This window comes from Scyliorhinus torazame, chromosome 18 (genome assembly GCF_047496885.1).
Source record: "Scyliorhinus torazame isolate Kashiwa2021f chromosome 18, sScyTor2.1, whole genome shotgun sequence".
Taxonomy (NCBI): domain Eukaryota; kingdom Metazoa; phylum Chordata; class Chondrichthyes; order Carcharhiniformes; family Scyliorhinidae; genus Scyliorhinus; species Scyliorhinus torazame.
The window spans coordinates 14,717,075-14,729,744 of record NC_092724.1 but is presented as its reverse complement, the minus strand read 5'-3'; the positions used below and the strand labels follow the sequence as shown (position 1 = coordinate 14,729,744).

The 12,670-nt window shown below is 46.9% G+C and overlaps 1 protein-coding gene across 1 annotated transcript in view; it reads left to right on the top strand.

Moving 5' to 3' along the window:
- The window catches only part of LOC140394962 (thimet oligopeptidase-like), a 37,971-nt gene that overhangs the window by 11,973 nt on the left and 13,328 nt on the right, over positions 1-12,670 (top strand). The window contains exons 3-6 of the mRNA XM_072482199.1: positions 4,883-4,990; positions 6,253-6,355; positions 9,269-9,429; positions 12,478-12,613. Coding sequence (XP_072338300.1) covers positions 4,883-4,990; positions 6,253-6,355; positions 9,269-9,429; positions 12,478-12,613 — 508 coding nt within the window. The remainder of the gene's footprint in view (positions 1-4,882; positions 4,991-6,252; positions 6,356-9,268; positions 9,430-12,477; positions 12,614-12,670) is intronic.

The following is a 12,670-nucleotide window of genomic DNA, read 5'->3' as shown; positions in this document are numbered from 1 at the left end:
GTCCTCTATTTCTCTACTCTGCTCCCCTGGATGCACCACAAACAACTCACTTTTCCCCATGTTCAATTTATACCCTAAAAAATCCCCAAACTCCCCAAGTATCCGCATTATTTCTGGCATCCCCTCCGCCGGGTCCGCCACGTATAGTAGCAAATCGTCCGCATACAAAGATACCCGGTGCTCTTCTCCTCCCCTAAGTACTCCCCTCCACTTCTTGGAACCCCTCAACGCTATCGCCAGGGGCTCAATCGCCAGTGCAAACAATAATGGGGACAGAGGGCATCCCTGCCTTGTCCCTCTATGGAGCCGAAAATATGCAGATCCCCGTCCATTCGTGACCACGCTCGCCACTGGGGCCCTATACAACAGCTGCACCCATCTAACATACCCCTCTCCAAAACCAAATCTCCTCAACACCTCCCACAAATAATCCCACTCCACTCTATCAAATGCTTTCTCGGCATCCATCGCCACTACTATCTCCGTTTCTCCCTCTGGTGGGGCCATCATCATTACCCCTAACAACCTCCGTATATTTGTGTTCAGCTGTCTCCCCTTCACAAACCCAGTTTGGTCCTCGTGGACCACCCCCGGGACACATTCCTCTATTCTCACTGCCATTACCTTGGCCAGGACCTTGGCATCTACATTTAGGAGGGAAATAGGTCTATAGGACCCCATTGTAGCGGGTCCTTTTCCTTCTTTAAGAGAAGCGATATCGTTGCTTCAGACATAGTCGGGGGCAGTTGTCCCCTTTCCTTTGCCTCATTAAAGGTCCTCGTCAGTACCGGGGCGAGCAAGTCCACATATATTTTCTATAGAATTCGACTGGGAATCCATCCGGTCCCGGGGCCTTTCCCGCCTGCATGCTCCTAATTCCTTTCACCACTTCTTCTACCTCGATCCCAGTCCCACCCTTTCCTGCTCTTCCACCTTGGGAAATACCAGCCGATCCAAGAAGCCCATCATTCTCTCCCTCCCATCCGGGGGTTGAGCTTCTTATAATTTTTTATAAAATGTCTTGAACACTCCATTCACTCTCTCCGCTCCCCGCTCCATCTCTCCTTCCTCATCCCTCACTCCCCCTATTTCCCTCGCTGCTCCCCTTTTCCTCAATTGGTGTGCCAGCAACCTTCTCCCCATATTCGTACTGTACACCCTGTGCCTTCCTCCATTGTGCCTCTGCAGTGCCTGCAGTCAGCAAGTCAAATTCTACATGTAGCCTTTGCCTTTCCCTGTACAGTCCCTCCTCCGGTGCTTCCGCATATTGTCTGTCCACCCTCAAAAGTTCTTGCAGCAACCGCTCCCGTTCCTTACTCTCCTGCTTCCCTTTATGTGCCCTTATTGATATCAGCTCCCCTCTAACCACCGCCTTCAACGCCTCCCAGACCACTCTCACCTGGACCTCCCCATTATCATTGAGTTCCAAGTACTTTTCAATGCACCCCCTCACCCTTAGACACACCCCCTCATCTGCCATTAGTCCCATGTCCATTCTCCAGGGTGGGCGCCCTCCTGTTTCCTCCCCTATCTCCAAGTCCACCCAGTGTGGAGCGTGATCAGAAATGGCTATAGCCGTATACTCCGTTCCCCTCACCTTCGGGATCAATGCCCTACCCAGCACAAAAAAGTCTATTCGCGAGTAGACTTTATGGACATAGGAGAAAAACGAGAACTCCTTACTCCTAGGTCTGCTAAATCTCCACGGGTCTACACCTCCCATCTACTCCATAAAATCTTTAAGTACCTTGGCTGCTGCCGGCCTCCTTCCAGTCCTGGACTTCGACCTATCCAGCCCTGGTTCCAACACCGTATTAAAATCTCCCCCCATTATCAGCTTTCCCATCTCTAGGTCCGGAATGCGTCCTAGCATCCGCCTCATAAAATTGGCATCATCCCAGTTCGGGGCATATACGTTTACCAAAACCACCGTCTCCCCCTGTAGTTTGCCACTCACCATCACGTATCTGCCCCCGTTATCCGCCACTATAGTCTTTGCCTCGAACATTACCCGCTTCCCCACTAATATAGCCACCCCCCTGTTTTTCGCTTCTAGCCCCGAATGGAACACCTGCCCCACCCATCCTTTGCGTAGCCTAACCTGGTCTATCAGTTTCAGGTGCGTTTCCTGTAACATAACCACATCTGCCTTAAGTTTCTTAAGGTGTGCGAGTACCCGTGCCCTTTTTATCGGCCCGTTCAGCCCTCTCACGTTCCACGTGATCAGCCGAGTTGGGGGGCTTCCTACCCCCCCCCCCCCCCCCCCTTGTCGATTAGCCATCACCTTTTTCCAGCTCCTCACCCGGTTCCCACGCAGCTGTATCTCCCCCAGGCGGTGCCCCCCCGCCCATCCTCTCCCATACCAGCTCCCCCCTCTCCCCATCAGCAGCAACCCAGTAATTCCCCCCTCCCACCCCCCCCCACCCCCGCTAGAGCCCCCGCTAGCGTAATTACTCCCCCCATGTTGCTCCCAGAAGTCAGCAAACTCTGGCTGACCTCGGCTTCCCCCGTGACCTCGGCTCGCACCGTGCGATGCCCCCTCCTTGCTGCTTCTCTATTCCCGCCATGATTATCATAGCGCGGGAACCAAGCCCGCGCTTCTCCCTTGGCCCCGCCCCCAATGGCCAACGCCCCATCTCCTCCACCTCCCTTCCTCCCCCCATCACCACCTGTGGGAGAGAGAAAAGTTACCACATCGCAGGATTAGTACATAAAACCCCTCTTTGCCCCCCACATTCGCCCCACCACTTTGTTCGAACGTTCTTTTTAATAACCCGCTCATTCCAGTTTTTCTTCCACAATAAAAGTCCACGCTTCATCCGCCGTCTCAAAGTAATGGTGCCTCCCTCAATATGTGACCCACAGTCTTGCTGGTTGCAGCATTCCAAATTTTTTCTTCTTTTTATGAAGCACCGCCTTGGCCCGATTAAAGCTCGTCCTCCTTCTCGCCACCTCCGCACTCCAGTCTTGATAAAGGCGGATCACCGCGTTCTCCCATTTACTGCTCCGAGTTTTCTTCGCCCATCTAAGGACCATTTCTCTATCCTTAAAACGGAGGAATCTCACCACTATGGCTCTGGGAATTTCTCCTGCTCTCGGTCCTCGCGCCATCACTCGGTATGCTCCCTCCACCTCCAATGGACCCGCCGGGGCCTCCGCTCCCATTAACGAGTGCAGCATCGTGCTCACATATGCCCCGACGTCCGCTCCCTCCACACCTTCAGGAAGACCAAGAATCCTCAGGTTGTTCCTCCTTGCGTTGTTTTCCAGTGCCTCCAACCTTTCCACACATCGTTTCTGATGTGCCTCCTGCGTCTCCGTCTTCACCACCAGGCCCTGTATATCGTCCTCATTCTCGGCTGCCTTTGCCTTCACGACCCGAAGCTCCCGCTCCTGGGTCTTTTGTTCCTCCTTTAGCCCTTCGATCGCCTGTAGTATCGGGGCCAACAGCTCTTTCTTCATTTCCTTTTTGATCTCTTCCGCACAGCATTTCAAGAACTCTTGTTGTTCAGGGCCCCATGTTAAACTGCCACCTTCCGACGCCATCTTGGTTTTTGCTTGCCTTCCTTGCCGCTGTTCTAAAGGATCCACTGCAATCTGGCAACTCTCTCCTCCTTTTTCCATCCGTATCCAGGGGGGATTCCCTTCTGGTTTACCGCAGTGTTTTTAGCCGTCAAAATTGCCGTTGGGGCTCCTATCAAGAGCCCAAAAGTCCGTTTCACAGGGAGCTGCCGAAACGTGCGACTCAGCTGGTCATCGCCGCACCCGGAAGTCCGACTTCCAGCAAGTTAACCTCCTTTTCAATTGTAAATACTGAGGCAAAGTAATTGTTCAACAAGTCTGCTATTTCCCCATTACCACCGCCAATATCTCCATTTTCAGCTTTTAGTGGGCCTACATTGTTCTTCACCATCCACTTTCCTTTTATAGAACATATAGTGCAGCAGGAGGCCATTCGGCCCATCGAGTCTGCACCGACCCACTTAAGCCCTCACTTCCACCCTATCCCCGTAATCCAATAACCCCTCCAAACCTTTTGAACAATAAGGGCAATTTAGCATGGCCAATCCACCTAACCTGCACGACTTTGGACTGGGAGGAAATCGGAGCACCCGGAGGAAACCCACGTAGACACTGGGAGAACGTGCAGACTCCGCACAGTGACCCAGCGGGGAATCGAACCTGGGACCCTGGCGCTGTGAAGCCACAGTGCTACCACTTGTGCTGCCCAATATATAACTATAAAATTTCTTCTTATTGCTTTTGATATCTCTTGCAAGTTTCCTTTCATAATCCTGTTTAGTAGATCTTATAAGCTGCTTTGTGACCCTTTGCTGTTCCGTGTACCTGTCCCAGTCGTCCGGATCTGTGCTATGTCTTGCATTTTTGTAAGCTTTTTCTTTTAGTTTTATGCTGTCCTTAATCTCTTTAGTTGTCCAAGGCTGTTTCTTTTTGTGAACTGCAGCCCTTTCCTCTCGGGAGTATATACATGCTCTGTATATTAACTGGTCATTCATCTTCTTTTGTTCCATTGCTGCAAAATTCCTTCTATCTGTTACATTACTTACTTCAAAAGTTGTGTAAACTTTGACAATGTGATTAATGCAACCATTGGTAATTACTATAGCTAAGGATTTGCAGACATAGTGTTGTAAAATGGTTCATCTTGCAGAAATCTCGAGAAAGGCCAAATTATTTTGGAATAAGATGCTCTAGCTGTACTGGCTGACAAATCAGTGTAGGAAAAAAAAAATCATATTTGCATGGAACATTAACTTTGCATTCACACAAAGATCTTTTCTCCATTGAATTAGAAGGAAAACATATATATATTTGAGATGTCTTGCTGCTGCCCTGTCACTCTGGTGGCTTGTTCTTTCAGGATAAGAGTCAGGCTGAAGACCTACGGCCAGAGGCTAGGCGCTACATGGAAAGGCTACTGAAACTGGGAAAGAGAAATGGACTCCATCTGTCTAAAGAAAAGCAAGATGTAAGTATGGGGTAAAATGGCATTTGTACATGGATACCAAACCACAGTGGAATGCTGAAAATACAGTGTGTTCAACATTAAACTTCCTACAACTGTACGGTTGTGGAGGTTAAGGAATGAAAAATCGGAGAATGTATCACCAGCCTAAACTTATGAGTGCAGCCCAATTTTTATGGCTATGAATAACATGTGTATGTATGTGTCTTGGAGCAATGGGGCACTCTTACTATTAAAGCAATGCAGTTGGGAGCTTGATTTTAAATTTGACAAATGTCGGCCAGCTTTCCTAAGACCTAGGAAAGGTTACAGCAAAATAGATACAGGAGCAGCCGGCTCCAACAGCTAAGTGCTTTATCAAGCCCTCATTGTGGACTGGGAGTTTCAGGAGAGCATTCAAGCCATCCCTGCCCCCACACTGTCCTCATCCCATAGGCCCACTTCCAAGTCCTGATCTCTGCCGCCCATGTCATTTTCGGGCTATCTCTCCATCTCCTCCAGCCTCGAGTGCTGTGGTTAGTTTTACTGAAATTTCTATTGACCCAACTGCCTCAGCCAATGAGTTGGAGACTGAGCAGATCTTGGGACCAGCATGATTTAAGGCCAGGCAGTGGCCTTAAGCAAATAAAAGAATGGTTATCTATTCAGCAAACAACAAGGAAATCAAATTCTAGTTCAGGAGTTCATTTGAAAAGAGTCTCTACAACTCCAATAACCAAAGCTCTTGCATAAAATCAGTCCGAGTCACTGACAGCAATGCGATTTCTCATACCAACTGAGACCATTTGACAGAGTACAGGACAGAGATGCTATCTGGGAATGTCTGGTTCATATGCCCATGTATCATGTCACATTTCCACTAGGCCTTTGGTGGAAATCAGACTTTGTTTTTTAATTTTTCCAATTAAGGGTTAATTTAGCGTAGCCAATAAACCTACACTGCACATCTTTGGGTTGTGGGGGTGAGACCCATGCAGACAGTGGGAGAATGTTCAAACTCCACATGGACAGTGATCCGGGACCAGGATCGAACCCGGGTCCTCGATGGCGTGAGGGAGCAGTGCTAACCACTGCGCTACTGTGCCGCCCTAGAAATCGGACTTCTGTTTAGTCTAATGAATAGTGGTTTAGTAAGGATGCCATAGATCTCTCTGTTGCATATAACACTATCTAAATAAACTCCTTATTCTAGAAGTGTATAATACCCCCCGCCCCCAACCTTCACCACCGCAAAGCGTTCACTGTTCATTTATTCTATGCTTTAGGAGATCAAAGCCATCAAGAAGAGAATCAGCACTTTATGTATAGACTTCAGCAAGAACCTGAATGAGAATACTACCTTTTTGGAGTTTTCACGGGATGAATTGGGTAAGAGCCAAGTTAATTTGTGGATGAAAAACAGTATTGGAATTTGGCTCTGTAAACTGGAATGAAACTTTGCCCATTTGTGCTGCTGAATAGCTTTTAAGGACACTGTTATTACCTTTGTGTTTGGGTATTTGGCTGCAAGATACAGCCTGTCACCATAAAGGTTTAACCAGTCTTTTGGCAGACTTGACCTTGGATGAACACGAGACCAGGTGATTAATTTGTTATTAGTCATGGCAATGATTCTCTTCTCCTTTGGAAGGGTGATGACAGAAATTGTCTGGCAAATGTTCATGAAGAGCTTTTGGAATATAACCAATCTCACATGCTCAGTATTGCCATGGTAGATTTTGGCTATATTTTTGAAAAAGTTGAGTAATTCTCTGAACACACAGTTTCTGCATCAAGTTCCACCCTGAATGTTTCTTCCCTGTTTAGTCATTATCTTTAATATTTTGCCAATGTACTTCTCGTGTGATTCTCTCAATTCACCACCTGAAATTTCTCCCACCCATACTATCGTCAGTGAATGTCTTGCAGGTTGTCTGCCATAGCTCAGTGCTAGCACAAGTGCCTCTGAAACAGAGTATTGGGCAGCACGCTGGCACAATGGGTTAGCATTGCTGCCTCACGGTGCCGAGGTCCCAGGTTCGATCCCGGGTCACTGTCCGTGTGGAGTTTGCACATTCTCCCCGTGTTTGCATGGGTTTCCCCCCCCCACAACCCAAAGATGTGCAGGGCAGGTGGATTGGCCACGCTAAATTGCCCCTTAATTGGAAAAAATGAATTGGGTACTCTAAATTTATTTTAAAAAACAGAATATTGTGGGTTTAAATCCCATTCCAGAAACTTAAGTACATAATCTAAAGTGTCATCTTTTGGATGAATTTTTAAACTGAGGACCTGTCTGCCCTCAGGTGGACATAAAAGATCTCATGGCATTATTCAAAGAACAGGAAAGTTCTTCTGGCGTCCTTGCCAAGCTTTATCCCTCAGCCATCAAAAGTACTTCATTGACTGTGATGTGGTTTGGAACATCTTGATGGCAGGAAAAGCACTATACAAGACCATAAGATATAGGAGTAGAATTAGGCCATTTGGCCCATCGGATCTGCTCCTCCATTGATTGTGGCTGATATGTTCCTCATCCCCATTCTTCTGCCTTCTCCCCACAACCCCTGATCCCCTTATTAATCAATAAATCTCCTTATTAATCTAGAACACCAAATTTATTCTTTAGGTGCTGTTACCTACATGTTACCAAGAGCTGGAAAAGTTGGAATTAGACAGAATAGTTATTTCTTAGAACATAAGAACTAGGAGCAAGAGCAGGCAATTTACTCTCTCAAGCCTGCTCCACCATTCAATCCAAGTATGGCTGATCTTACCATGGCCTCATCTCCACTGTCCTGCCCGTTCTCATAACCCTTCAACCCCATTATAATTAAAAATCTGTCTAACTCTAACTCTTCATCACATTTACTCACTATATAACTACAAGTTCTTCCTTTATTGCTAATTACATCCTTGTGGGAAGAGCGAGGTGCTCTGATACTTGTGGATTCAGGCAATGAGGTAATGGGCTATGATGCACAGGCGGATTTTGACAACATTGGTGGAGGTGATATGGGGGGATTTTAAGAGATGGGATAAATTACATGTGGCTTTCTTCCAGAAATGGAGGCAGTGATTTTGGTGATTATATGGGCAGGGAAAGGTGCCGAGGGTAAAGAGGGCCCTGATACAGAGTCAGAGACCGAAGGGGGGAGTTGGTGCTCTCAAACTTGCTGCACTATTGGGCAGCGAATCTGGAGAAGGTGAGGCAATTTTTTTGGGGGGGGCTATTCCTCTCTAATTGCCTGGCGAAGGATCTTGCTGAATTGGAGGTTTAATACGCCGCCGAGAGTGGCGGCCAGGCTGGGGGACTTGTACGACTTTCTCTGATTGGAAAAGATTACATTTGAGTTGAGGTAAGCGGAGGGCTTTGAGACACGGTGGGGGTTGTTTACGACAATGTTTGAGGAACTGTTCATCGCAGGGGGTGGGGAGACGAGGGGGTGAAAGGGAAAAGATTGTTCAAACAGTGAACTGAGAGTTTGTGGAGTGTTGTATATGTTACTGTATTTTTACACATTTGGAATAAAATGCATTTTAAAATAAAATTACATCCTGGTACTGTACAGATCAACATTCTCTCTGCAGATGTAACTAGGTTCACAATGACACAGTGTAGAATTATACTACTAGGTTCTCCTCGTAGCTGAAATCAACGCAGAAAAATTCACAACTCTGCATTAAACTTTGCTGAAACACTAACCCTGCTGCTGATCAGCAAGGCGTCAGGAATGATTGCACTCGAGCATTGCTGAAATGGTGATTGCGAGGTATCCATGACTCTGCATGGCAGCTTCTAATTCCAAACCATTCATTATTCCTTTTCATTATTTTGCTAATTTTCTCCTTCAGGCTTGAACGAGTAGGATTCTATTGACATAATGGTTCTTTGGGGTCTAGAAACGCTTTGACACCTCACCTCAATTTGTGAGACAAAAGTGCTTTGGTAGACAGTCTTGACATGGGGACATCACAGCAGAGCCTACTTTCAACCCCATTCGACATTTTTAACAGCATTCCTTCAGGCATGTTTTCCTGTTTTTCCCCAACTGTTTTCCCATGTGAATATTGAGGCCTTGTATGCGTTCGGACAACTCGGTGCAGACTGGGAATTGAGCCAGAGACCTGTTTGGCCCCTCTGCATAAGTTACAAGTTGAAGTTCAGCCAGAAGGGATGCACTTCAAATTCTCATTTTAATCTGTAATCAGTGACGATTAGTAAGCAATATTAATTGTTTTGTTTCATCTGAATGATTTTCGTTCAGTGATGCTGATTGTATTAACATATTGTGCAATTAGGTGGTCTCCCTGACGATTTTATCGGTAGCCTGGAGAAAACTGATGATGGGAAGCTGAAGGTAACTCTAAAGTATCCCCACTACTTTCCCTTAATGAAGAAATGTTATGTCCCAGAAACCAGGAAAAGGATGGAACATGCGTTTAACTCTCGCTGCATGGAGGTGAGTAAAGTCAACCTCTTGTCTTTCATACAGAATTTACAATACAGAAACTTCCCCTTCAACCCAGTTGGTCTATGCTGGGGTTTATGATCCACACAAGCCATTCTATTTACTTCATCTCACTCCATCAACATATCTTTCTGATCCTTTTTCATTATGAACTATTCAGCTCCCTCAAATCAGGCTACACTTTGCACCTCACCCACTCTGCAGTGTATTGAGTTCCATATTTTCACTTCTTTAAAAAAAAAAAAAAAAAATTGAGTACCCAATTAATTTTTTCCAATTAAGGGGCAATTTAGTGTGGCCAATCCACCTACCCTGCACATCTTTGGGTTGTGGGGGTGAAACCCAAGCAACACTGGGAGAATGTGCAAACTCTACGCGGACAGTGACCCAGAGCTGGGATAGAACCTGGGACCTCGGCGCCATGAGGCAGCAGTGCTAACCACTGTGCCACCGTGCGGCCCCCATATTTTCACTTCTGAGTACAGAAGTTTTACTTTAATTTATTAGTAGTGTTATCTTTTTAATCCTTGTCTCTTCTACCAAGTAAAAACCTATCTTTCTTTCTTTTAGCATTGTGATATTTTCCATATTCCATGTTTTCGTTCCTGGATGTTATTAACTGGTTCAGATCACATTTTTACCTCTTCATCAGCTGAGAATATAACCTAAGTGTAGGATGATCCTCAGCGTCCAGCCTACTTTCCAGCAGGAAATCATGGCTGGTTTAGCTCAGTTGGCTCGACAGCTGGTTCGTGATGCAGAGTGAGGCCAGCAGCGTGGGTTCAATTCCCGTACCTGCTGAGAAGCCTTGTCTCAACCTTGTCCCTCGCCTGAGGTGTGATGATCCTCAGGTTAAATCACCACCAGTCAGCTCTCCCCCTCAAAGGGGAATGCAGCCTATGGTAATCTGGGACTTTGACGACTTTACCTTTCACTGGATTGTGATCAGCAGCAGGACGCTGAGCTGATTTTGGTTTTGTCTCCCAATTTCCCAGAGAAGAGAGGTTGATTGTAATGCCCCCATCTGTGGTTGCCCACTCTCCTGGCTGAGATCACCCAAGTTGGTTCAAATGGAGGGAAATTGAGAGTGGGATTTTCCTGGTCTGCATGGCTCATTACCACATCATCTGATGCAGCTATTCACAACAGAAGCTCAATGGATATTTCCAATGTGTGAGATAGCACAGCAAGTTTACAGACACAGGCAGCCCTCTACTTTACAGCATTCGAGTTACAACAATCGGCACTTGCAACATTTATAAATTGACACCCTATTTCGACTTTACAATGTTGGTTTTGGCTTTAAGATGCCGTGCCAGCACGTTCTTGCGTGCACATTGACATTCTGTGACACCCATCTGTATGACTGGACCGGCCATGTCATTGATCCAGGTCTCCACCCCCGGGGGCTTGGCTTCTTTCCACATTAACAATATCCTGCGCCGGGCTACTAGGGACGCAAAGGCCAAAACATCGGCCTCTCTCGCCTCCTGCACTCCCGGCTCTTGTGCAACCCCAAATATAGCCAACCCCCGGCTTGGTTCGACCCGGACCCCCACTACTTTTGAAAGCACCTTTGTCACCCCCATCCAAAACCCCTGTAGTGCCGGGCATGACCAAAACATATGGGTATGATTCGCTGGGCTTCTCGAGCACCTCGCACACCTATCCTCCACGCCAAAAAATTTACTGAGCCGTGCTCCAGTCATATGCGCCCTGTGTAATACCTTAAACTGAATCAGGCTTAGCCTGGCACACGAGGACGACGAGTTTACCCTGCTTAGGGCATCTGCCCACAGCCCCTCCTCGATCTCCTCCCCCAGCTCTTCTTCCCATTTCCCTTTTAGTTCATCTACCATAGTCTCCCCTTCGTCCCTCATTTCCCTATATATATCTGACACCTTACCATCCCCCACCCATGTCTTTGAGATCACTCTGTCCTGCACCTCTTGTGTCGGGAGCTGCGGGAATTCCCTCACCTGTTGCCTTGCAAAAGCCCTCAGTTGCATATACCGGAATGCATTCCCTTGGGGCAACCCATATTTCTCGGTCAGCGCTCCCAGACTCGCGAACTTCCCATCCACAAACAGATCTTGGCATCTACATTTAGGAGGGAAATAGGTCTATAGGACCCGCATTGTAGCGGGTCCTTTTCCTTCTTTAAGAGAAGCGATATCGTTGCTTCAGACATAGTCGGGGGCAGTTGTCCCCTTTCCTTTGCCTCATTAAAGGTCCTCGTCAATACCGGGGCGAGCAAGTCCACATATTTTCTATAGAATTCGACTGGGAATCCATCCGGTCCCGGGGCCTTTCCCGCCTGCATGCTCCTAATTCCTTTCACCACTTCTTCTACCTCGATCTGTGCTCCCAGTCCCACCCTTTCCTGCTCTTCCACCTTGGGAAATTCCAGCCGATCAAAAAAGCCCATCATTCTCTCCCTCCCATCCGGGGGTTGAGCTTCATATAATTTTTTATAAAATGTCTTGAACACTCCATTCACTCTCTCCGCTCCCCGCTCCATCTCTCCTTCCTCATCCCTCACTCCCCCTATTTCCCTCGCTGCTCCCCTTTTCCTCAATTGGTGTGCCACTTATATTGTATTTAAGATGCGCTCAGACTTGCAGATGTTCAAGATTAAACAGGTAACTGAGAGTGATTGGATCAATTCATTTTACCCCCACACTAACCGAGGAGCTTGTGCGAAGGTGTGCAGACATCGACAGTCGCCTCTGCGATTTTACAGGGCAAGAGTTGAAAGCGTTCTACACCGCCGGGTGCTCCACGAGTGATTTCCATCCTTGGTTCAGGAACCAATCCCCCATTTATAACTTTGTTCTTCTGGGAAAATTGGTTCCGACTTACAACATTTCGACTCCGAGTATAGTTTTCGGGAGTCAACTGTGTCGTGAGTCCGAGGACTGCTCTGTTATTGCATTGAGGGTTAGTGGGCAGTTCAGCAAAATGTGATTCTACTTTTAAGAAATAAGCTTAGTATTGGAAACAAAGTCAAAATTAAATAATGTTTTCTTGTTTATCTAGGACAATACAAAAATCCTTAAAGAAGTGGTGGAACTTCGCACAAAGAAGTCTTGTCTTCTGGAATTTAAGACCCACTCAGATTTCATACTCGAAATGAACATGGCTAAGAATAGCAAAAATGTCAATAAATTTTTGGGTAATGTATGTCAGTTTACAACCATATGCTTACCTTCGGTGAAATGAGGTAACACAT